Here is a 25,806-nt window from a genome sequence, read left to right as displayed (position 1 = left end):
CTACTTTTGATTTCACTTGTTTGACTTCAGACGGCACTACTCCTTCTTAGTTTATTAATTTGAAGAGATTTTCTTTCTATTTTTTATATTTTTTTTATGTGGGATTTGTTTTAAAAATCTAATTATTGTGCGCCCCATGTACACAGGCTCAGTCCTTGACGCAGCGGCTCGGATTTGATTCCAACCCGCGGCCCTTTGCTGCTTGTTGTCCCTCCTGTTATTCTCTACAGCTGTCCTATTAATTAAAGGCCAAAAAATCTGTTGTTTTGCACAGTTTATATAAAGTTATAAGTTTAAGTCATTTGTCTGCAGCTCATTTTGTTAAAAAAAACTCCTGAGAAAGTAGTATAAAATTGTGAATCCTATCGAATCATGAGTTGAGTGTTTCGTTACATCCCTATTAAATGATAGTGTCTATTGAGTTGAACTGTTCTACCAATGCGTAGAAGCACACCCTGTATTTGTAACATTCGACTTGTCTGCATGTCTTTATTTGACTCTTTGGATGCTATTTGTGTGAATGTGTCCCTACCCCAGAGGGCCATGAAGATGGAGAAAAAGACAGTGGCTGGGTTATCAAACAGGTGGCTGGCTCGGGCTGTACCACACGCTGTCACCAGCTTCCAGTAGCTGCAGGCGCGATCGCACAGCGGACACATGGTGATGTTGTGCCTGGGATCACAAATCTCCATACTGACAAAACAGGGATGGATGGAAGAGATGAGTTATTGAAAGGGGTGGAAGACTGCGAAATGATGAATGTGGAGAGAGATCTGAACAAGGGTTTAGATTCAGGTTACTGTACATGCCAAAAAAATAAAATAAATAACATGTCACAACTTTGTGCTTCTGCATGTTGTCTGAATAAAGTAGGGGTGTGAACCTTTACTGGTCTCAAGATTCGATTACCATTATCCTGTCAACGATTTGAATCGACTCGATATCACGATGCATCACGATGCCTCACCTCCTCAATGTTATATATATATATATCGCTAGATGTGGTTTTCACCAACTAATTCAAGCAGTCGATATATATATATATATATATATATATATATATATATATATATACAGTGCCTTGCGAAAGTATTCGGCCCCCTTGAACGTTTCGACCTTTTGCCACATTTCAGGCCTCAAACATAAAGATATAAAACTGTAATTTTTTGTGAAGAATCAACAACAAGTGGGTCCCAATTATGAAGTGGAACGAAATTCATTGGCTATTTCAAACTTTTTTAACAAATAAAAAACTGAAAAAGTGGGCGTGCAAAATTATTCAGCCCCTTTACTTTCAGTGCAGCAAACTCTCTCCAGAAGTTCAGTGAGGATCTTTGAATGATCCAATGTTGACCTAAATGACTAATGATGATAAATAGAATCTAGCTGTGTGTAATCAAGTCTCCGTATAAATGCACCTGCTCTGTGATAGTCTCAGAGGTCCGTGTAAAGCGCAGAGAGCATCATGAAGAACAAGGAACACACCAGGCAGGTCCGAGATACTGTTGTGGAGAAGTTTAAAGCCGGATTTGGATACAAAAAGATTTCCCAAGCTTTAAACATCCCAAGGAGCACTGTGCAAGCGATAATATTGAAATGGAAGGAGTATCAGACCACTGCAAATCTATGAAGACCCGGCCGTCCCTCTAAACTTTCAGCTCATACAATGAGAAGACTGATCAGAGATGCAGCCAAGAGGCCCATGATCACGCTGGATGAACTGCAGAGATCTACAGCTGAGGTGGGAGACTCTGTCCATAGGACAACAATCAGTCGTATACTGCACAAATCTGACCTTTATGGAAGAGTGGCAAGAAGAAAGCCATTTCTTAAAGATATCCATAAAAACTGTTGTTTAAAGTTTGCCAAAAGCCACCTGGGAGACACACCAAACATGTGGAAGAAGGTGCTGTGGTCAGATGAAACCAAAATCGAACTTTTTGGCAACAATGCAAAACGTTATGTTTGGCGTAAAAGCAACACAGCTCATCACCCTGAACACACCATCCCCACTGTCAAACATGGTGGTGGCAGCATCATGGTTTGGGCCTGCTTTTCTTCAGCAGGGACAGGGAAGATGGTTAAAATTGATGGGAAGATGGATGGAGCCAAATACAGGACCATTCTGGAAGAAAACCTGATGGAGTCTGCAAAAGACCTGAGACTGGGACGGAGATTTGTCTTCCAACAAGACAATGATCCAAAACATAAAGCAAAATCTACAATGGAATGGTTCACAAATAAACATATCCAGGTGTTAGAATGGCCAAGTCAAAGTCCAGACCTGAATCCAATCGAGAATCTGTGGAAAGAACTGAAAACTGCTGTTCACAAACGCTCGCCATCCAACCTCACTGAGCTCGAGCTGTTTTGCAAAGAGGAATGGGCAAAAATGTCAGTCTCTCGATGTGCAAAACTGATAGCAAAAGGTGGCGCTACAAAGTATTAACTTAAGGGGGCTGAATAATTTTGCACGCCCAATATTTCAGTTTTTTATTTGTTTAAAAGGTTTGAAATATCCAATAAATTTCGTTCCACTTCATGATTGTGTCCCACTTGTTGTTGATTCTTCACAAAAAATTACAGTTTTATATCTTTATGTTTGAGGCCTGAAATGTGGCAAAAGGTCGAAAAGTTCAAGGGGGCCGAATACTTTCGCAAGGCACTGTATATATATATATATATATATATATATATATATATATATATATATATATATATATATATATATAAACTCCCCTTTATATTGTATCTGCTCTTAAAAAAGACACTTCCTGAATGAGTCTGAACAGCAGACAACAGACAAAAGGCAAAACCAAAAAAAGCGAGCGGGAAATCAACAAGTAACATCAGTAGGCAATAATCGATGATGGCCTGTCACTGCATCGATGCAGAATTGTCCAGGTCCGCATCGCGATGCATCGATGCAATGATTAATTTCAACACCCCTAGTATAAAGCACTGTTTTTGTTGTTGTTGTAATGGCACAACAAGCCACACAACGGCCAACATGCATATCATTGCTTTCGGGGGGAAGCCTTGTCCAAAACCGTTGCTTTTCGGGAAATGAAAAACGGCAAATTATAAAACGCCTTGTCACTGTTTAAATATTTCTGAAACCCACAGACAGACAGACAGACAGACTGACAGACAGACAAAGGGTGACCAATAGTTTAGTTTAGACTTTTATTTGTCCCCGTAGGGCAATTGGTTCTGCAGCAAGACATAAACACAGGACAGTCACAAATGCAAGACCAAACTACATAAAAATAAATAATCATCGATTTATGAGAAAAAACATAAAAATGCTGAAATATGGAGATACAACGTTTCTGACGGACAGCAACAATATAGGATAGGGGTGGGGAAAGAAATCAAAATTCATATGTATCGTGATTTTTTCCAATGGTTTTTAAAATCAATTATTTTTAATTATTTTTATAACAATGATTAACCTAAATATTTTCTGCTCATACAGTACCACCAACAGCAAGTACATCATATCCGTTTTCCGACCGAAAAAAAAATCCATGTTATGTACTTCTTTACATAATTTCTTTACAAATGAAATAAACGTCAGACTGACTGACTGACTGACATTTGATGTGCATTCTTCTTAGAAATGTCTCGTGATATATTGTCTCTAGAAGTGTATTATTCAACTTTTGTTCTGAAGCTAGCGCTCAATGTGTGGTGCTGTCAGTAACAGAAGGTGCTCAGTCAGTGCTTTTACATGCAGTTTAAAAAACTGATTATATTCGGGAGAGCAAAGCACAGCGCAGGTATTCGTCATCAAGGGTGGCAAGGAAACTATTTCCCTCTCATTGGTTGCGCTTTCGAAAGCTCAGTGGCAACTTGGTCACAGTTGAAATAATTTGAACTTCGAGCGCAGCGCATAGCGGCAAATCAGCACGGTAGGCGACACCAGGGCTAGCGCAGCGCATAGTTAGGCTATACCGCTCTCCCCATAGGAAATCAATGGAATGGCCGGCGCAAAGCGGTTTTGACGCCAATCATGTGTAGGCGGCTTTACCCCAATCAGCGGGCCATCGGCAGCAAAGAGCCTGCGGTCCATCTGTTTTACTCCTTGTCAAGGCAGCAGCGGATATCGCGAGATGGCTAAACTGACTATCCATCTCCGGGTCTGTCAACGCTGTGTCTCCGCAAAAAAGTGGAGGGAGCGAGCAACCCCAGCTGCGGCCCCTGGCTAACGTTAATGTTAGTTAGCTAGCTAACAAAGTTAGCTTGCTAATTCCACCCGACACTGGTTACAGATAACGTCATAATGAGCTGAACAAGTTGTCAGTCATCTGGCGGGAACACTGTGCTCTCCTATGCTGTGACAAGAGTGTGTAAATGAAACATTAAGTTGTTAGATTTTACTAATTTAGTGATCGGTCTGTGTAATTTTGACCAGGTCAACCGGAAGAAAAAGCATTGTGCGTTGGCAGAGCGCCACCTACTATACCGTCCTGTCATTCTCCCCATTCTTCCCCGCTCATGTATACGGGAAGAACTGGCATAACCCAATTATTCACTTAACCGGGTTAAGACCATACCCCGGTTACTGCTGTGCATGTAAACATATTGACTGGTTTCATGAGCCTGTGTGTGTTTCATGAGCCTGTGTGTGTGTATATACCTTGGTATGTTATCGTCGACAGTGGCGCAGCCGTAGAGGAATACAATGACTCCAACTATGGCTGCAGGGATCAGCATCTGTGTGTAGACTCCTAACCAGGCAAAGTACAGTCCAACCTTCTCCCCAAAATACTTCCTGCAGGAGGAGATACCAAAAGTCAAAAGGTGCTACATTTACAACATCAAAGTTTCTATGACACCTTACCATTAACCAATGAGATCACGGTTGATAAGATCAGGTAATGGTTAGTATTAAATTAAGCTGTCCTCCCCTGAAAAAACGCCCACATAAGTCGTTCCTTCAAGCAGGAATTACGACTCATTATTATGTTTATAGTGGCAGTGTTGTTATCAACTGGTATTGCTAACAATGGCTAACCTGGCTAGAGCTAATGAAAACAATGACAAATCTGACTTGTAAATGTAACGCATTCAACCTATGGTGGGATGTCATTCCCAGCTCCGGCTTTCGAGGTAAATCGCAGAACGCGCTATTAGGTACTTCCTGCTGTGTTTGGATGTTTTAAATCATTTCCCAATCAGCTTCTCATATCCTCCACCAACTGCATAACCCTGCATACTGCAGCAATCTTGCAAACAAGACCATTTCATGATGAAATGATGGTGATCTTGCTTGTAATATGTGTAGCGTGTAACATCAGTGCTGCGGTCCCCGGAGCACAGTGTGTTTGATAAGAAAATCCCATCAGATTCAGCTCACATTGCCAGTCAGTTTCCTGGACCACAGTCAGCTCAGCACTGCACTGTTTTTGGAGGAGAGAATCATGTTTCAGTGGAGCACCAATCTGCTTATGATCTGTGTCTCTCCTGCCTGCAGGCTGGTGCAGGCAGCCAGTGCTGCTGGGAGATCATGAGCCGTGGCAGATATCGACGCGGTGTGAGAATGTGTCTGTGATTTACCTGATGGCTGTATCAAGAGCACTGCAACAGTATTGATCTGACCTGATGAGTCCAATAGGCTGGTACTTGTAGAAGAAGCTGTAGCTGGCCCACTGCTCGTACAGCAGCTGTGAAGAGAAGCACGAGTCAATCATTAAGGATTATATATCATGACACAATGTCACGTAATAATAATTACCGTGAATGCTCATATATTATATTATGTATTAGAGACAGGCCATTACATGCAAGTCTTTCTGGTGACGCTGTTTGCTGTCAAAGCTATACATGAATTATTCATTCACTCAATATTTCCTCCATGTTTACCTGTTAGTCTTGATAAATTCAAATAGTGTTTCCACCCTCAAATTACTTTCAGTCCCTTCTCCTTTGACAATATTCAAAAAAATTGTACTCAGTGTTTGAATTTGTTCATTTTTCACAATAAAATAAAGACAACAGTAACAAAAGAAATTAAAATAATATAAAATAAAATAAAGATTGTGCAGGTGAGATTAAGAAACCCCCTAGGGGCTTATAAGTGTTGTAGGGGTGTACCCAGCAATTAGTTTCTTTAATACCTTAACCTACTGATTATTTTCTCAATAAATTGATTATTTTTTTGGTCTATGAAATAGTGGAAAAAAGCAGAACATGTAGACACGAGAGAGACTGGAACCAGTGAGGTTTTGCTAGGTTTGCTTTAAAGAATTACCAAAACAATTAGTTGATTATGAAAATGGCTGCTGATTATTTCTGTTTTGATCGACTAATCGATTAGTTGTTTCAGCTCCAGTGTTAAGCTACTGTATTGCCAATTAACGTCCTGCACATTGGTTTCACAATAAAAGCCTTCTAGTAGCAAGAGCGGGCTTTTAATGTGACACACGTGCAGGAAGTATAAGAGTCATTAACAGAAAGGTTCCATATTGTAAAAAGTAACTTTTTCCGTACGGTTGTGATGTCACAACTATACTATCTATCTATCTATCTATCTATCTATCTATCTATCTATCTATCTATCTATCTATCTATCTATCTATCTATCTATCTATCTATCTATCTATCTATCTATCTATCTATCTATACGTGTAGAAAGTGCTGCTACAGTCATTCCCCGACTGCAGTGACGGTGCAGAGACTCAGGGAGCACAGATGCTGAGACATGCTGACCATTCAGAGCAGACTGGGCTTTTTTAGGAGGGGGGCTTAAAGAGACAGGCGCTAAAACGGAGCGTTTCAGACAGAGGGTAACACGGATACAGGTATATTCAGAAACACAGTATTAGAAAAATAAAATGTTTTTTTTAACATTAACGCGTGTACATTTTTCTAGTAGAAACTCAAAATACAAGTGAACCTGAAAAGGATCATGATATGGGACCTTTAACACCAATAGAATTTGAGTTAAATTTGAGTCTGGAATAAAAAAGGCAAGGAGAGGCAGCTTTATTTGTATAGCACATTTCAGCAACAGGGCAATTCAAAGTGCTTTACATAAAACATTAAAGAGCAGTTAAAAACAATTGAAAACAATTTAAAAACATTAATAAACAAATTAAAAACATTAAAAGACAAGAATAAAATTGATAGTGCAGTATAAGAATAAAAGTTACAGTGCAGTATAAGAAATTAAAGTTAATAGATTATTTAAAGAAAAGCAACATCAAAAAGATAGGTCTTTAGCTTAGATTTAAAAGAACTGAGAGTTGCAGCGGACCTGCAGGTTTCTGGGAGTTTGTTCCAGATATGTGGAGCATAAAAACTGAACGCTGCTTCCCCCTGTTTAGTTCTGACTCTGGGTACAACAAGTAGACCTGTCCCAGATGACCTGAGAGGTCTGGGTGGGTCATAATGTAGTAGCAGATCAGAAATGTATTTTGGCCCTAAACCGTTTAGTGATTTATAAACCAGTAAAAGTATTTTGAAATCAATTCTTTGAGGCACTGGAAGCCAGTGTAGAGACTTCAGTACTGGAGTGATGTGATCCACTTTCTTGGTCTTAGTGAGGACTCGAGCAGCAGCGTTCTGAATCAGCTGCAGCTGTCTGATTGAGTTTTTGGGAAGACCTGTAAAGACTCCGTTACAGTAGTCAAGTCTACTGAAGATAAAAGCATGGACAAGTTTTTCCAGATCCTGCTGAGACATAAGTCCTTTAACCCTTGATATATTTTTAAGGTGATAATAGGCAGATTTTTTAATTATGTTAATGTGGCTTTTAAAATTCAGGTCTGAGTCCATGACTACACCAAGATTTCTGGCTTTGTCTGTTGTTTTTAACATTGTCGTTTGAAGCTGAGCGCTGACTTTCAATCGTTCCTCTTTTGCTCCAAAAACAACCACCTCCGTTTTTTCTTCATTTAATTTAAGAGAGTTCTGGCACATCCAGTCATTAATCTGTTCAATGCACATATTTAATTGTTGTATTGGGCTATAGTTCCCTGGTGATAAGGTTATGTAAATTTGGGTGTCATCCGCATAACTATGGTAACTTATTTTGTTGTTTTCCATAATCTGAGCCGGTGGAAGCATGTAGATGTTGAACAGAAGAGGCCCCAGAACTGAGCCTTGGGGAACTCCGCACGTCATATTTGTATGCTCAGATGTATAATTACCTATAGACACAAAGTAGTCCCTATTCTTTAAATAGGATTCAAACCACTTTAGTACTGAGCCAGAAAGACCAACCCAGTTTTCCAATCGGTCAAGCAATATGTCATGGTCTACCGTATCAAATGCAGCACTGAGATCAAGTAATACTAAGACTGAAATTTTGCCACTATCTGTGTTTAAGTGGATGTCATTAAAGACTTTAACAAGAGCCGTCTCAGTGCTGTGGTGTGGTCGAAAACCTGACTGGAAGGCATCAAAACTGTTGTTTAACGATAAGAAAAGGTTGAGTTGTTGACAAACCACTTTTTCTATGATTTTACTTAAAAATGGAAGGTTTGATATTGGCCTATAGTTGCTCATTAGTGTCGTGTCTAGATTGTTCTTTTTTAGGAGTGGCTTGATGACTGCAGTTTTCAGGGCCTGTGGGAAGATACCTGAGAGCAGAGATGTGTTTTACAATCTGTAGAAGATCTGAAGCCAAACAATTCAAAACATTTTTGAAAACACCCGTTAGTAGAATATCAAGGCAACAGGAGGAGGTTTTCAGATGTTGTATAATGTCCTCCAGGTTTTTAAGGTTGATTGTATGAAATTGTGTCATGTTGGAATTTGTTTTGCATGCACACTGTGACAACACATATCCTGTACTTGATATGGAAGCACTTACTGTTTGTCTAATTTTCTGAATTTTGTCTGTGAAGAAGGAGGCAAAGTCATTGCAAGCCTTGGTAGACAACAGTTTCGGCGCTACTGGTACTGGAGGGTTAGTTAATCTATCAACAGTAGCAAACAAAGCACGCGAATTATTATTGTTTCTGGCAATAATGTCAGAGAAGAAGGACCGCCTTTGCATTTCTTAGTTCCAGATTATAAATGCGAAGTCTCTCTTTATAAGTGTTATAATGGACCTGGAGATTAGATTTTCGCCAACTCGTGTGTCAGCTTTTCGACACTCTCTTTTTCTGTTCTCACAACTATAAAATTTCTCCATGGAGATCTTTTCTTACCAGAGACAGCTTTGATCTTAGTGGGAGCAATAGCATCAATAACATTCGTAATTTTACAGTTGAAATTCTCTACAAGCTCAGTGACTGAGGCCCCAGTAAGGGCGGGTGTAGAGGAGAAAAGCTGAATGAATTTTTCACTGGTGTTTTCAGTGATATACCGCTTTTCCTTATTACTTTTGTTTGAACACTTTTTGCACAGAGATAGTGCCGTTAAAGAAAACACAGGAATGATCAGAGAGCAACAACATCAGTCACCACAACCTTGGGAATGTTCAGACCCTTTGTGATAATCAAGTCCAGAGTGTGCCCCTTATTGTGCGTGGGCTGTGTCACATGCTGAGTCAGTCCATAGCTCTCAAAAACACAACACAGTTCTTTGGTCCCTCTGTCCTGGGGGTTGTCAACATGAATGTTAAAATCACCAGCAATAATTACACGGTCAAAGTTAATACAAATTATAGACAGCAGTTCAGTAAAGTCGTCAAAGAAGGATGCACAGTATTTAGGTGGCCTGTAGATATTTAGAAGTAGAGCTTGAGGGGAGGATCTTAGCTGAAGAGCCACATATTCAAAAGAAGCAAAATTTCCGTAAGATAATTGCGCATTGGAATGAGTCATTAAACAAAATGGCGCACCCACCTCCTTTCTTATTCACTCTATTCTCACTCATAAAACTAAAGTTAGGGGCTGACTCAATGAGAACAGCAGCACTGTTATTATGGTCCAACCAGGTTTCAGTTAAAAACATAAAATCAAGATTGTGCTTGATAATAAAATCATTGATTAAAAATGATTTACCCGCCAAAGACCTAACGTTTAGTAGGGCTAGTGTTAGTGGGGGCTTTTCATTTTTGGGACAGACTGTGGCTGACGAGGAATGGATGTTAAATTTGCAAAGTTTGCAGTTACGTGCTTATTCGCCATTCTTTTTTAATTACCTATCACAACATAAATTGTGGAAGAACCTAATACGCAGGGCCCAGGCTTGTCTTGGAAAGAGTCATGAGTGCTACTAGGCATGCAGCCTGGACCCGGCCCATATCAGTTAACGCTTGCTGCATTTTGCACACAAGCATCCTTATCAGTTTGGGGAGAAGGAGTTAGCTGCCGTCCTTGAGGGGGCAGAGGTGCCTGGCGTTTTACGATGGGAGAAGGAAGGGGGCATACTTGGTTCCAGCATTCACCAGCTGCTTCATCTGATCAGTCAGACTCCAACATGGGGATGGGGGAAAAGAGGGGAGAGCGACGTATCCTTAAAGAGGTCCTCAAAGCTGTCGTGGTTGTCCAAGGGGTTTGAGGAGTGTTGGGCGGGTGAGAAGGGGTGTTGAGATTTCTCATCTCCGGCTCTTTGGTCTCCCATGGTTAAATCTTTGCTCAGGTGGGGGCTGTGGTGGCTCACTGCCGCACTTTGTTGTGTCTTCCTCTTGTTTTGGTTCATCTTGTCCGTGTCCTTGGCCAAGGGAGCAGATGTGTGGCGGCAGAAAGTAAAGTAGGCTAGAGGTGAACAGCTTTACTCCTGACTTGTTAAGGAATAGTCCGTCTGCTTTAAAAAGATGTCTGCAGAAAATGTTAAAATTGTCAATGAACTGCAGAGAATGGTTGTTGGTACATGCAGTTGAAAGCCATCTGTTCAGTGCCAACAGTCTGCCGAATCTCTCAGCTCCTCCTCTGACTGGCGGTATAGGGCCACTGATAAACACCTTTGCATTTAGGGAGCTGACTGCGTTCAGCAGATTCATAAAGTCACGATTCAGCACTTCAGACTCTTGCTTTACACACATCATTTGACCCTATATGCAGTATAATGTTCTTCACAGTTGGGTGTGCTGCTATGATATCCTGGATTCTTTGGGCCAAGTCAGACACCATGTCTTTGGGAAAACAGAGTATTTTGGTGTTTTTACTGCTTTTTATATCTTTCACAGCAGAGTCACCCACAATCAGAGTTTGGGGCCCAGTTGTTAGCTTTCCCTGTAGCTTTTACTTTTGGAATTGCTCTCAGTCCTTACCCTGCTGTGTGACGATGAGACGTAATCCAGGTCATGTCCAGGGTCCTACAGCAGAGGAGCAAATCTGTTCTTCACCTGCACACTCAGTTGTTGGGGAGGCATTTTGTTGCTGATTTTCCCTTTTGCAGCTGTCCACGACTGTGTCCTGCTAAGTACAGGGTTGAAGAGAGGCTCTGCCTGGGTGGTAATGCAGGCCAGCCGGTCATATCACAAATCTCAGGGCGCTGTGCTCTGCCCGTTAGTCGTCCTCCCATTTCCCAGGAAAATGATTTACTCTTAGGCTTTGCACCAAAAGAGTTCCAGGGAGGACTGCCACTTGTTGATTTATTATCCGTTCCACAGCCCTCTTGTTTCTTTGTGGTCTTGCTGGTGCTAGTTAGCCGTGTGTTAGCAAGCTTTTGTCCATTGTTTTGGGTCACTGGTAAAGTGGTGTCATTTCCACATGATCTGTTCACTTCCACGTTTACTTCTAACCGGTAAATTTTGGTTTCCAGAACTGCAATCTTCTGAAGGAGTTTGTAGTAGTCCTCTATGGAGAAGGGTGGCATCTTGCTGCTAATTCGCTTTAGCTACAGTCACTTTAGGACAGGCTTAAGCTATTGGTAGGCCCGCGGCCACGCCAGAAAAATGTTCAAAAATGACAGTAGCCTACTATGTCTACAAAAAATGTATAGTCCAGTGATTTATAAGTATCCAAGAGCCGCTGCTCATAGTTTCTCTCAGAGGAAAAGCAAGATTATCAGCAGAAATATGCAAGCAGAAGCAGGAGCAAGCAGTAGAGCGTCTGCACTGTAAGAAGCAGACGCTCAAGAGAAACTCAAAGCATCAGAGTGGTAAGTATGACATGACTCTGTTGTTGGAAAGATGCAAAAGGTTCTGTGGAAACACACATTATGCTGAATTAACTATGTGAGCCAATCGACCCCCCTTTATTAGCGACTAGCCTTCACTAGTTTATGCTGGTCATCAGATACGATTCCACCACTGGCTTTTATTTAATGATTTATGGTATTATGTATCACTGTGCATGCACAAAATATATGCTGTTCTATTTCCACAGGTCTAGACCTTTTTAAAAGCAGTAATGACATTAAAAGGTGCAGTAAGTGATACTGCGCAAACAGTCACCGCCTGTTGCTGATTGGCTGGAGCAGTGTTTTGTGGCTCGTGCACTCCTTTGTTTTTTTTTCATTAAACCAGCCAGGGCTGTGTATTGTAATGTGTATATTTTTAAAAAGCAAATTACAAACAAATTTTATTTGTATACGTTTCGATCAATCTAGCAATGTACACATTTTGATCAAATTGGTCATTGTTTCTTATGATAGAAATGGTAAAATGTTTTGTGAACTGTATTTCAAAAAATTACTTTTAGTTGTAATGCTAGGTTCAATGCTGTATTTGCATCTTCACTTAGGAAGAGCACTGTTCTTTATTGCAGTCCTTGCTGTGTGCAGATCTACCTCTCAGGTAACTGACTGTACGGTACCCAGCTCCTCCAACTGGAGGGCTGCTGTCATAAAGCTCTCGCTGCTGGCTGCACTCGTAAAGCTTTTTGTTTGAAGTGCGCAGTTATAACTCAAGGTGACCCTTTTTATCAACTCAGAGCATCTCTTTCCTGGATTATGCAGTCAATGTGGTTCGTGCAGTAATGAATACGTGGAATTAGGGTTGTACGATATTGACAAAATGTGATATTGCGATATCGATATTAATTTTGATATTTTTAAACATATGCAAAATTAAAAAAGTTGGAAAACGCATCAAAATAGATTCACAACAATATAGTGCACACTGAGACTTATGTACGGCTCCGTAGTGCGGCTGGACCACAGGTCGGTCGTGGATGAAAAATATTCAATATTTCCGACTCCAAACTCTGCCTCACATAAATACTGTTTATAAAGTTGCGGGATTGCTACCGGTGAGAAATAGATGCAGGATGGGATTACTTTTGTCCATTAAAGTTTCCTCTTCAATCTCTGTTATTTTGTCTTCTCCCTGAGCAACACTCATTTTCTTACTTTTGTGTTCTTTCTTTTGCTCCACTCACTCCCCTCACTCTCTTTTTAGGTCCTTTCTTTTCTTTCCCTTCTCTGATTCGTTCCGTTTATTTCGTCTATATCCATTTCTTCACTCACACTCTGTTGAAATATGCACACACGTCACGTGGTACGCGCCATAGGGTTTGTCATGTAGTGGACCCATGCGCTGACGTGCACTAACGTGTGCAAGTGGCGCGGTAACTGGCCAATGAAAGATGATCATTACAGCGTTTCAAGCGGGCTCTAAATCAAAACACAACAGAGCCACACAGCCAACGGACGGGACGCAGCGCTCCACAAAATAAAACAAAATATTGAATACTTATCGCGACACTTTCAATATAATATTGTGCATCGTGATATCGCGATAACGATATTGAGTTGATATATCATGCACCCATACGTGGAACACATACAAAGTCCAGTGCATTACTTTTCGTAAATCTATCCACAAATGGTTCCTGAGAACAGCCGATTTACTTTAATCAAGATCTTTGTCCTTAACCAAGGTTTTGATGCCCAAACTTAACCATAAAGGTGGATTTTTGGGCAGTCATATAGGTTGTTTTGGAAGGCACTGACAACCCTTTAGGTCGTTTAGGGTTGGAGAACTTGCTCTAGAATGTGTATCATTGAAATTATTTTTTAAGTTACAGCGAAATGCCACCATGGGTATGTAACAGTAACACAGGCAGGTGAAACTTATCTCATAACCACCCGTAGCAAATTTAGTGGTAACACTTTACTTTAAGTTTTCTACATAAGAGTGACATGACACTGTCATGAATACATGACACTCACATGACACTGTCATGACAGTTCTGACACATGAACCCTGACCCTAACCCTAACTCTAACCATAACGTGTCATGACAAAATCGAATGACACTTACTTAAAAAGAGTTATGTCATAAACGTTTATGACTTGTTTATAATGTTTTATGACACGTTCATGACAGTGTCATGTCAGTCTCATGTAGAAAAGTTAAAGTGTAACCAATTTAGTTGAGTTTGGGGTGTTTTGTAACAGACTAGGCATTTGAGCCAATTAGAATATATTGCGGTGTTAATTCTAGTCATGTATAATTTAAGTTATGTGGTAAATTTAAGACTGTGATGAATGATAAATAAAACAACCTTGATGTCTGTTTATGTGTGTGTGTGTGTGTGTGTGTGTGTGTGTGTGTGTGTGTGTGTGTGTGTGTGTGTGTGTGTGTGATTTATATGCAAATCATTGCTGTATGCTATGGTCTTTACAATGATTATCTAACAGCTGACTGAGTCTGTGCTCCGTTCCTTCTACAGTAGTAGGCAACGAGCACATAAATCACTGTGAAATGGTTTTTCACACACAATCACACTCCGTTCACAGGCAGAGCAGCGAGGCTGCAATTGAAGGCTTTTATCACAGGAGCGTTCACATGGCAGATCAGATTGGGCTTCGACACTTAGGTCCTGTTCTCATTTTAATATCCGATCTCAGGAATCCGATCACAAGTGGAAAGCTACCCATGTGTGTTCACACCGGGCAGCAGAATGCGTCTCCACATGTATCGTGAGGGGCCACTTCTGATCTGATCTCACTTCCCCGCTCTATATGCAAATAAACACATACATCATTGTCTGTTCTCTCAAATCGTACATTACAAACGTGCGATGACTAAAAAAGTGCTGCCTACAGTGTGTCAAAGGACAAAATCTTTCTCTGACAAACGGCGTTACAGTATGTTTTCAACGCGTATATTTTATGAACCTAACAATAAGGATGTCTACTGACGGCCGCCGGGACCTGTGCAGGAGAGAAAGAGGTTTTTAAGTCTCAGTGTGTTCAGCTTTCTGTACGTTTGTAGCTTCTGACTGAATCTCTGTGGTTTCAAGTTTAGTTTATATATCATATCTGCTTATATTTTATAGTTTCATGTCTGCTTATCCGTAGGAGTCATGTTACACTACTGCTGATAAAGACCCAACATTTCCTTATAGTAAAAGCTTTTAAAGCTATAGTGCGTAGTTTCTGTCTCCCCCATGACGAATTCTAAGTAATGACAACAACACTGTTGGCGCGTCCACATGATACAGCCTCCCATGATCGCGCAGCTAGTAGCCCAGGAGGACATGGAGGATTAAAACATGATGGACTCTTCAGAAGAGGTCATTATCGTCACTCGAGTTTCTGCACGTGATAGTCGCCGGACAACATAACATGAACATAGCCATACTGAGAAATACAGAAAGAGAGAGAGAGTTGTGTGGAGCTCATAGTCTTAATTAGCTTTGTATTAACTCATTTGGCAATGGCTTGAATGTAACGGACGTTCATTAACATCAAAAGGCTACATACGAAAGCTTTAAATAACAGAATAAAAGCGAACAATTTTACTGTCAAGAATCTACAGGAAATGAAACCGTTTTCCAGCCGCTGCATTGCCCACTCCGGCTCGCCGGCTTCTAAATAGCAACAGCAGATGTTGCAACATAAGAGCAGGAATGTCTAGCAATATCTTATAATATCATATTTGTGAATTCAGGTACATTTTATGGAACCAAATATAAGCTTATTGTATAACCAGGGGCCGGCGCAACCGCGGGGCACATCCCCGACAGTATGATGATAACATCTAAAACACACGATTCAGTCCCAGTGGTTTCTGTGACAGGAAAAATACTTTGAATATATAATATGGAGAAAATCAAATATCATGATATTTTTTGACCAAATACCTCGATGTCGATATTGCGGCGATATTGCAGGGTTGACAATTGGTGCTTTCACAAAAAATTCACCCAATGAGATTTGTGATAAATAATCATCAGTAATGTGGATATATTGACTAAGTGGGTAAAGGGAAATAACTGAACAGCTAGAACAGTCTGGTAAGAAAATTACATTACTTTACTGTAATGCAGCCTTTAAAACCAGACAACACTTGCGTCACATTACGATATTACAATATCCAAAATCTAAGACGATATCTAGCCTCACATATCTATCGATATAATATTGATATATTGCCCAGCCCTATTTTGAATGAGAACGTAGTTCTGCTCAAAGTTGAGTAGGCGTTCCTGAAAGTGGACCAGGACACATTTACGTACACGTCGTTATAAGAATGTGGACCACCTCTGAATGTGGTCTGAGTGATCGTCTCTCAATGCATCCTGGGTGCATTCCCAGCTGTACTTGTAGAGCTGTCCACTTGTGATTGGATCACTCAGGATGGATGTTAATCCCAGATGGAAATGGGGCCTGAGACTAAACATTGTCATCCCTACAGTCGAGGAAATCCTATTTCTTAAACATGTATACGTGGGATTATAATTATATATATATATATATATATATATATATATCTCAAAGTATGTTGTTGTGAAGGCACTTGAAAGCACAGAGCTAAAGCTTTTCTGATGCCTGAGAACAGAGGAGGGATTATTAGGCTGTTGCCTTAGTGACACACAGCCTACAGTATAATTATGGAGAGTGTTAGCAGGGGAGGAGATGACTCCAGACTCAGCATGAGCTTTTATTTTCTTTCCAAATGCCTGGTTCATTTTTTTGTACAGTAGGAGGTAAAGGCTCAGAAATGCACACATGCTGTCATGTTAGCATGGCAGTCTGTCATCCTTCGTTACTCTTGGTTTGTTTTTTTAAATCCCTTATGGTATAACTAATTGAGTGGCATGTTTGAGTCACTTCTATAGATAATGCTGTGTTGCATTTTAAGCGTAACTCTACTACTTTGAGCAAAGTTTCATGTTGTGTCAAGCCTTCTCAGTGTTTTAAAAATAGTGATTTTGATGCGATCATAGTAGTGCCCCTAGCACTCCCATTCAAAAGGCCATTTGACCGAAAACGAAAATACGGTCAATCTTAAAAGTGGCGTTTCCGTCCTAATTATGCTTTTAAATGAAAGTTCGGGTACATTCACAAAAAGACCCTAGGTTGTATTTTGGCGAGAGTTATACTTTAAGATGAAGAAGAGAACAAGACGTGCAAAACGCATTTAAACTGAGACATTTAGAGTATCTGGGAATTGACTGAAAGTGTAGGTTTGGTGACATTTGATTACATTTATTGACTGGTGGACCCGCTCTACCTACCTTCCTGTCGTTAGGTTCTGCATTCGCCCCCTCGATGTCTCCCTGTAACAACAAATGCACTTTATCATGCATATAGCAGGAGCAGCAGGCTTTAAATACATTGTTAGCAATTGGCTTTAACCAAGCCCTAAGTATCGCTAAACTTCTACTTCCCCATAGCTGAAGAATAAAATCAGTTTTATGTCTGTGGTACAAGCCGAAAGAGACTCGCGGCAATAACACGAAAGCTGATTGGCTGCAATATAAGTTGCAGGTTGGTCTCATTTGTAGTCGAAATACAGCAAATTATATATTTGGACTAGCGAAAGAAAACTACAACACCACGGAATCAAAAAATAATAATTCTAAAGCATTACAATGAGCATTAGAGGTAGTGTTACATGGAAGTAGGAAAATTAAGAATGGTTTAAAATGATTTAAGACCTAGAACACAATACTTCAGCTAATTTAGGACTTTTTAAGGCCTAAAATTCTGATTTTGAAATGTTATACTTTTTTTAGACTACTTAAGAGCCAGCGAAAAGCCTGATATAAGCTATGGAAAAATGCCTTTAAGTCAACACAGAAATATGAGACCTGAGAGAAACCTGAGAGAAATTCTAGTCACAAATAGGATCAGTTCACATCAATTCTAGGCTATAAGCAGCAGATGGTTTGGACATTTTCGTATCAGAAGCTCTGAATTGGAATAATTCTCTCAGTATATAAAATGTATCAACTGTTCTCAGGCCAGTAAGGGAGAGGCGGCCATGCAGTGTGATGGTGATACTCACGTCATGCAGAGGATAAGCAGACGTATAGACACCATTGGCTAGCAGACTGGTGATCCCTGTAGGAAAGCATATTCAACAGGATTATAATCGCTGTCTCTCTCACACACACACACACACACACACACACACACACACACACACACACACACACACACACACACACACACACACACACACACACACACACACACACACACACACACACACACACACACACACACACACACACACACACACACACACACACGTTTGTGGCGCTATCTTTGTGGGGACCCGGCCATTGACATAATGCATTCCCTAGCCCCTTACCCTAACCTTAACCATCACAACTAAATGCCTAACCTTAACCCTTACCCTCACCTAACCATAACCTAATTCTATCCCTAATCCTACAAACAAGTCTTAACCCTCAAACAGCCCTTTAAACTTGTGGGGTCCAGCATTTTTGCCCCACAAAAGCTGTTGCGACTCCACAAGTATACTGGACTCCTGGTTTTTGGACCCCACGAATATAGTTAAACAAGCCCACACACACACACACACACACACACACACACACACACACACACACACACACACACACACACACAAATACTTAGAATTACACTGAAGAAGAATTACATGTAGAACATCTTCACTTGCCCCACTGGCAGGACAGAGTCAATAGCAGAGCCAGTTAAACCACGAAACACCAAAAGCCACTCAACCATTAAGCAAATCTGTCCCACAATATGAATACAGTTGTATTAGGTCTTCTTTTTTTTTGTTGGTAACTGTTGTATGTATAACTGAAATATTACACTAGAAGGTGTGCTTTAACATCATCATTACCACAGTGATGCGGCCAGGAAATGTTGAAGAAATGACATTTTACCAGTGTTCATCAGATGATTAGATAAAACCTGACAGACATCCTGGGATGGACATATCACAGGACATCACATTACACACATTATATATAGGAAGAGACCACATGGAGATGGGTTGCTAGAGACACTACAGCATCAAATACACAGTATTCATAACAGACATAGTAGAACATGGTGAAATTTCCCTTCTGCATTTAACACATCCGAAGCACTAGGATGCAGTACTGTAGAATACCTTGGAAGCAACTTGGGAGTTAAAGTTGAACTTGGAGGACAGAAGGAGACAGGGATTTAAAATTTTAGCTGAGGATGATATGCCTTCACAGAGAGACTCAAACGCAGACTCCGACTCAGGAGTACATTCATGAAAAAGGGGGACTGGAGGCTGGATGAGGGACGAGGCTGCTAGCAGAAGCAGAGCGTTGGTTGTAAGGGTTAATGGCTGAAGATGCTGGAGCAAGGCAGATGGGTGAGCGGGGATTCAAGTGGTTTGCTGCGCTGGCTGAAGGGTACAGGCGAAAATAGGCAGGCAGAGGAGAGTGATCCTGCAGCACAGCAGAACAGGCTTCGTTTATGCATAAGAAACACTCGCGAAAAAGCACCAAATGCTCAGAACAAGGAGCGGCCTGAAGTGTAACTACCACGGTTGACTGAACCATCAGTCGATGAGTTGCCGAATGGCCGATATGCTGGAGAGGGTTGCAGTTGATGGAAGGCAGGTGTGGACGATGAGCAGCAAACAGGAGCGCGGAGCGCCACGGACATAGACACAGAGAGACAGACAGAGACACAGACATATACACAGAAAGACAGACAGAGACAGAGACAGACACAGACAAAGACAGACATATACACAGAAAGACAGACAGAGACAGAGACAGACACAGACAAAGACAGACATAGACACAGAGAGACAGACAGAGACAGAGACATAGACACAGACATATACACAGAGAGAGAGACAGACAGAGAAGAGACAAAGACAGACAGACAGGACAACACAGGGGAGGTGAAAACATACAGTGCGTTTATATGCATTATGAAACCCGATTATATTCAGGTTAAGGCAATACTCCGGTTTCTCAAACACCTCACACCAATGACCTTAAAAAAAAAGGACATAGTTCTCATTCCTAGGGATGGGTATCTTTCGAACATTTCCCTTACCAATACCAATACTGTGACTTCAACACCAGTTTCTGAACAATACTTCTTTCGATACTAATTTTATAAAATCCATTTTAACAAAAAATAAATGACAAAATGACACATTACGGCACAGATGTTTTTATTTATTTTTCAGCTCCTGCTACGTGAGCCTCATCTCTGTGTAACGTATTGTTTTTCATGCCTGCCTCTACAGACAGCCAATCACAGACATTATTAGATCTTGGTAGAAGCATGCTGCATGCTTACTGGCTTACTGAAGCTGAAGAGATTTACTCCTTATGTTGTGAAATTTGGTATTGAAAGACGAGGCATATTCGATACTCGAGGCAATTCGGTCGGTGCCTAAAAAGTATTGAAATCGGTACCCAGCACAGCTGCAATGGGTTTTGACCCGGAAATATAAGATAGCAGTTGTAAGCAACGGAACTAAAAACAACAACAACACAAGCTTTAAACCTTTAAACCCACTGAGGACTTTGCCATGGCAAGGACTATCAAGAAGACCCATTTCAGGACGGATGCTAGGACACATTTCTTAGTTGGTATGATTTTGTCAAAGGTCAACTGGAAGATAAAGCCTTATTCTGACCAGCTGTCAATTGCAGAGCGCCAACTACTGTACCAGAGGTAGACTTACTCCTGTCATTCTTCCCATTCTTCCCCACTCATATACAGGGAGAATGGGCAACCGCTTTGCATGTAAACACACTGACCGAGAAACACAAGGGAAACCCCCGGGTCACGGCCGGGACCAGGACAGAGGATGGCTCAGATGGTCACCAAAATCAAGATTCAATCCATTTCAAGCAAATCCATCGATTAGTTGGAGATTTGGGGATATGTTGCTCAAAGACCATGACGGCACACCCTGCAATCTTCTCCGGTGATAATTATACTATACTCTGAGGATAATAATTGCATATTGATTTATCTGTCGTATTTGAGGAACAGGCAGAGGTCTTACCCATGGAGTATGTGGCTCTGGTGCATCTAGTCCTCTTTAGTACCTCATACACCTAAGGATACAACAACACGTTAAATAAAAAAACTCACATTTAACTAAACAGGTTAAATTTTAGAATCATGAGAATGCAGATGAGAAGGTAGGGTAGGGGTGTAGCGATAAATCGATATAACGATTCAATTATCCACGATCCAATATTATCGATGCAAAGTGAAAATATTGATACAGATCATCTGTAAGATGCCCCATATTATTCTTTTTATTAAAAATATTATTTAAGTGTCTGGAAGAGCTCAGTAATAACATTGTCAAACTATATTTTAGTTGCTTTTTTGAGTTTCTATAAATGTGACTGTGTTAAATGGGCTTATGATAGTGTCTCATATCATTTGGAGGCTCCTGTATTGAATGAAATCAAAATCGTATCGTGACAGACTCTAAGATGTCAGCAAATATCGTATTGTTGCCCAAAGAATCAATACATCGTATTGTGATAAAACTTGTGATTTACACCCCTATGAGGAGAATGAGCTAAATATTTACTTGTGTAGTAGTAAAGGTGAAATTGTTAGAGGGAGAATTAGTTTTGTACAGCCTGTGTGTCCTCAGAGAGGCTGGGGATGAGCTCAGAGTAAAACAGAGTTTTATTGATAAGGGCTGAGGCTCCGTTGGGAGCCAAGAACTGCACGGATTGAGGAGCTCCATCCAATAATGAGAAGTCAATCTCACTACCCATTCATTAGTTAAGTAATGTGAGGTGTGAGTATATCAATAGGGGTCTTATTGGAGGAACCCACAAACAGGGTGTCAGGTCTTTGTTGTGACAGTAGATCTACAAAGTATGTAGAAAAGCACATTTGTCTATACTTTAAGGGTAATGACGGTATTTCTGTAATCTGGACCCCCATTTCCCCATGTGTAAATCACAAAAAAAAAATCTTTGTAATTGGTCCAGTATTGAGCGAGAACGCTGTAGCCGGCAGGCAAACCGAGCGCCAATGTTGTACTATTGGGCAAATGCGCATCATCAGTTTCCGTCCACTAAAAGTGCTGTTTTTGCCACTGACACGCTCAGATTATTATTCTAAGTGTCTGACAACATTATGGAAAGGATCCCTACAGAGATAGACCTTTTTGTTAAAGACGGATATCCTTTTTGTTTGACCCGAAACAAAAATCACCATCGCCAAACCCACCAGATTCCATGTAAATAAACAGTACTTTTAGCGTGTGTAGAGCAAAATATTTCCACATGTAAATAGGTGAATTAAGGGTTTATTTCAACCAAACCAGAGTGGTGATTGTGGGAACAGGACCAAGACGGCTTTTGACGGTTTCTGTCGACTTTTAATGTGAGTTGAAAAAAATAAAAGTGTGTTTTACTTTGATAAAATTACGGTTTATTTAAAAGGAGTCTGGTGGGTCTGGCGATGGCAATATCGGGGTTGTTTTTCATAGGATCTTACTCTTTAACAAAATGGTCTACCTCTGAAGGGATCCTTTCCATGAGGTTGTCAGACACTTAATCAATAATAATCTGAGCCTGTCCGTGGTAAAACAGCAATCTTAATGGATGTAAATTGAAGGTGCACAATTGCTCATTAACATTACATTGTAGCTCGTTTCGCAGCTGCCGATTGCAAAGGTCTCGCTTAATATTGGACCTATTTCAAAGATTGTTGTTCCCAGGAGAATTCTCCTTCAAAGCCGCTTTCCGGCCGGAGGGATTTTTGCAGTTCCTAGAACATAACGTTCATAGAACCCTTTTTTTCTCCTGTTCCGACTGGACCAATTTGGGGATTATTAAGTTCCTCTGTTAGTTAGTAGAACTGTTTAGAAGTGGACTGTTCCTATAACTATGTTCCTGTAACTACTTGGTCGGAAAGAGGCTTTAGACACAAAACATTGGGAACTAGGGTCCAGGTTGGAAAAACCCGAAGTTACCCTTTAAGGAGGGGACTACAACCATAAATCCTACATATCACACAGATGCTGCCACTGGGCTGAATTAAACTTCTTATGTAGCTTCCTGAAGGAGCCACCTTCAAACAGGTCATCTATTGAAACCAATACTTACTATTGAGCTCCTGGTCTTGCTGTCAAAGAACTTGTCCCTGTCAGACAGGTCGAATCTGGTAACAAAGAACACAACAGGTCCAGTTTTAGTTGCAGATCCAGAGAAAGAGCGCAGACTGATAGAGAACATACTTGACCTTAGAGTAGATATTGGGGAAAACACGGGGGTCTGATCTGATAAATGACACATAAATTGCATATACAAATAAAAAAATGTTTATTTAATTCAGCATTTCTTTGTGTGTGTGTGTGTGTGTGTGTGTGTGTGTGTGTGTGTGTGTGTGTGTGTGTGTGTGTGTGTGTGTGTGTGTGTGTGTGTGTGTGTGTGTGTGTGTGTGCAATAATCAATACTATGCATTGTCTGGATAAAATATAATGAAACAGCCTAGGCCAAAGGTTTTCAAAATGGGGGCCGGGAGGTTGTGCGGTAAAAATAAAAGGAAAGAAAAAACTAAAAATATTCCACAGTATTATGGGTAGGCCTATTATAAAATGGGTATCTTTATAAAAATATAAAACTGTCAGAGTAGCCCTGCAGCCGACAACATCAACATGTAGCTATAATAATAATAACAATAATAATAATAATAATAAGCGCAAAAGCTACCCAGTGTTTCCTCTATGTTGATTTCTGCCGCCACAGTATCAGAAATAGGGCAGATGCACAACAGGGTTTCCGCTATGTAGGCCTACATGTAGTATATAAAGTCATAATTACACGACTCTACAGAGCCGTGTGCTCTACTGAACTCAAGCGAACTGTCATCCTCTCTCTCTCCCCTCAACTGGAACAGTGACAGGACGTCATCACTCGCGAAGTCATGGCAACCAGATAAACAACAGTGCGAGTACACTTGTCACTCAATCTCAGGCAAAGTCACAAACAGCGACGAAAGCCGCAACTTGAAATCCGCACTCACTCAGCTGGTGCGTGGCAGGGACTTCTGAACTCTATGGGGAACTCACTTGATTCCTCTACCTGTTCCACTGTTTAAAAAAATAGCGGCGCAACTTGGTGGGAGTTATCCTGGTAATTTCTCTGCGTGAGAAATACAAGGTGTGGCGTGTGAGCATCTGAACGGGTTGAAATGCGTGTGTCTCATGCCCAATGCGTGAGACTTGAGCGGTAAGATGCTGTCTATCTAGCACACAATGAACGGAGATTAAAGATTCGATGTAAAAGGACCGCCACAGACAGGATCAAAAGTACAATAACAATAAAGTCAATGAAGTATGTTCAGGCACAAGTACAATGAAATGGGAGCTTGTGTCATTATGTTTTAGTACAGGGTGGAGGCTATAATATGCACAACAAAAACATGAAAGGGAGAAGGCATGATAAAGCTTTACTAATCCTTGCTGGCTCAACCAGTCAGTTTAGAAGCAGTTAATACGCAGCAGCAATTAGCATCATTGGTGACTTTTACTGCCATTCAGGACGTACAGTATGCTTTATTTTTATTTAAAACTTGATTTAAAGTTCGAGGCCCAGTGAGGGAAAACCTTATTTTTAGTGGGGCAAGTTAACAAAAATTAAGCAGAGACAGATTCCATATTTTGTTTGTGTTCAGAGGCTGCTGGTGCAAGCCGACCTGGATCCACCAGCGCAAGTGCGCCGCGTTTCTGCCGCTGGAGCTAATTGTAGACACTTAAATAGAGTATTTCTGTAGTGATGCGTATATTTTGCACGTAGAGTAGCACAGTGTCACTGGGAGGGTAGTCTTGCATTGCCAGACCTTCCTCCACAGCGCTGCGGAGGAGGGTCTGGCTAGTCCACACAGCATTCCCGGGATGGGAGAAAAACGTGCTCTGGTTTATCGACATTTCTTTAAACCAATCACAATCGTCATGGGCGTTGCTATGCGCCGGACAGAGCCACGGTGCCACTGCAAAATAGCCCCAGGAAGGAACTTGTTTTGGTGGAACGTGTGTACGTTCAAAAGTTGCTTTAGTCGTGCAAAAGAAAACTCAGATTGGACAGATAGTCTAGCTAGCTGTCTGGATTTACCCTGCAGAGATCTGAGGAGCAGTTAACCATTATACTCCTCATAAATCCACCGGAAATTAGAATGCCAACACAAAGAAAGAGGAAGGTGACGGACATCCGGCCAAAAGAATTGACATACGGCGGTATTTTGCCTGTCAGTGGCAAAACAGCACTTTTGTTAGGGTAAATACAAGCTGAACAATTGCCCTGTTGCCTACATTGTAGCTGCCGACTGCAGCGATCTTGCTTAATACTGGACCACTGTCAAAGATTGTTATTCCCATCAGTCATTTAGACACAAAAACATAGGAAAATAGGGTCCAGGTTGAAAAAAACTGTAGTTACCCTTAACTAGTCGTTTTGGTGCCTAAACTTAACCGTCGTCACCACACGATACTCACTTTTTCTCGCCTAAACGCCGTAGCTGTATCCCTTCTAGCCACAACCCCTAACTGACTTAATGACAACAATCACTTCCTGCTGTTACAGTAATCTGACATAAAGTTACCTATTTATGTGCAGGAGTTAAAAACGCCAGTCAGACTCAGTACATATGAATGCAATTCTTAGAAGGAAAGCACTTGGAAGTGTGTGCACTGAAAGCATTTCATCCAAAGGACTGAGTGGGCAGCTTCTGTCAGTCATACATGTGTT

The 25,806-nt window shown here is 40.9% G+C and overlaps 1 protein-coding gene across 7 annotated transcripts in view; it reads right to left on the bottom strand.

Moving 5' to 3' along the window:
- The window catches only part of ano1a (anoctamin 1, calcium activated chloride channel a), a 103,865-nt gene that overhangs the window by 33,427 nt on the left and 44,632 nt on the right, over nucleotides 1–25,806 (bottom strand). For 4 of the 7 annotated variants that reach the window (XM_039795087.1, XM_039795081.1, XM_039795080.1 and 1 more), the window contains 8 exons: nucleotides 23,167–23,221; nucleotides 21,090–21,141; nucleotides 19,597–19,644; nucleotides 18,087–18,142; nucleotides 17,314–17,355; nucleotides 5,605–5,669; nucleotides 4,643–4,777; nucleotides 533–693 (listed from right to left, as the gene is read on the bottom strand). In XM_039795087.1, the coding sequence (XP_039651021.1) occupies nucleotides 533–693; nucleotides 4,643–4,777; nucleotides 5,605–5,669; nucleotides 17,314–17,355; nucleotides 18,087–18,142; nucleotides 19,597–19,644; nucleotides 21,090–21,141; nucleotides 23,167–23,221 (614 nt within the window). The remainder of the gene's footprint in view (nucleotides 1–532; nucleotides 694–4,642; nucleotides 4,778–5,604; nucleotides 5,670–17,313; nucleotides 17,356–18,086; nucleotides 18,143–19,596; nucleotides 19,645–21,089; nucleotides 21,142–23,166; nucleotides 23,222–25,806) is intronic. The other 3 variants (XM_039795085.1, XM_039795086.1, XM_039795082.1) reach the window with 2 other exon arrangements.

The sequence above is a fragment of the Perca fluviatilis genome, chromosome 3 (genome assembly GCF_010015445.1).
Source record: "Perca fluviatilis chromosome 3, GENO_Pfluv_1.0, whole genome shotgun sequence".
NCBI lineage: Eukaryota > Metazoa > Chordata > Actinopteri > Perciformes > Percidae > Perca > Perca fluviatilis.
Note: the sequence above shows the minus strand (reverse complement) of the source record. Positions and strands in the feature narration are given on the sequence as shown.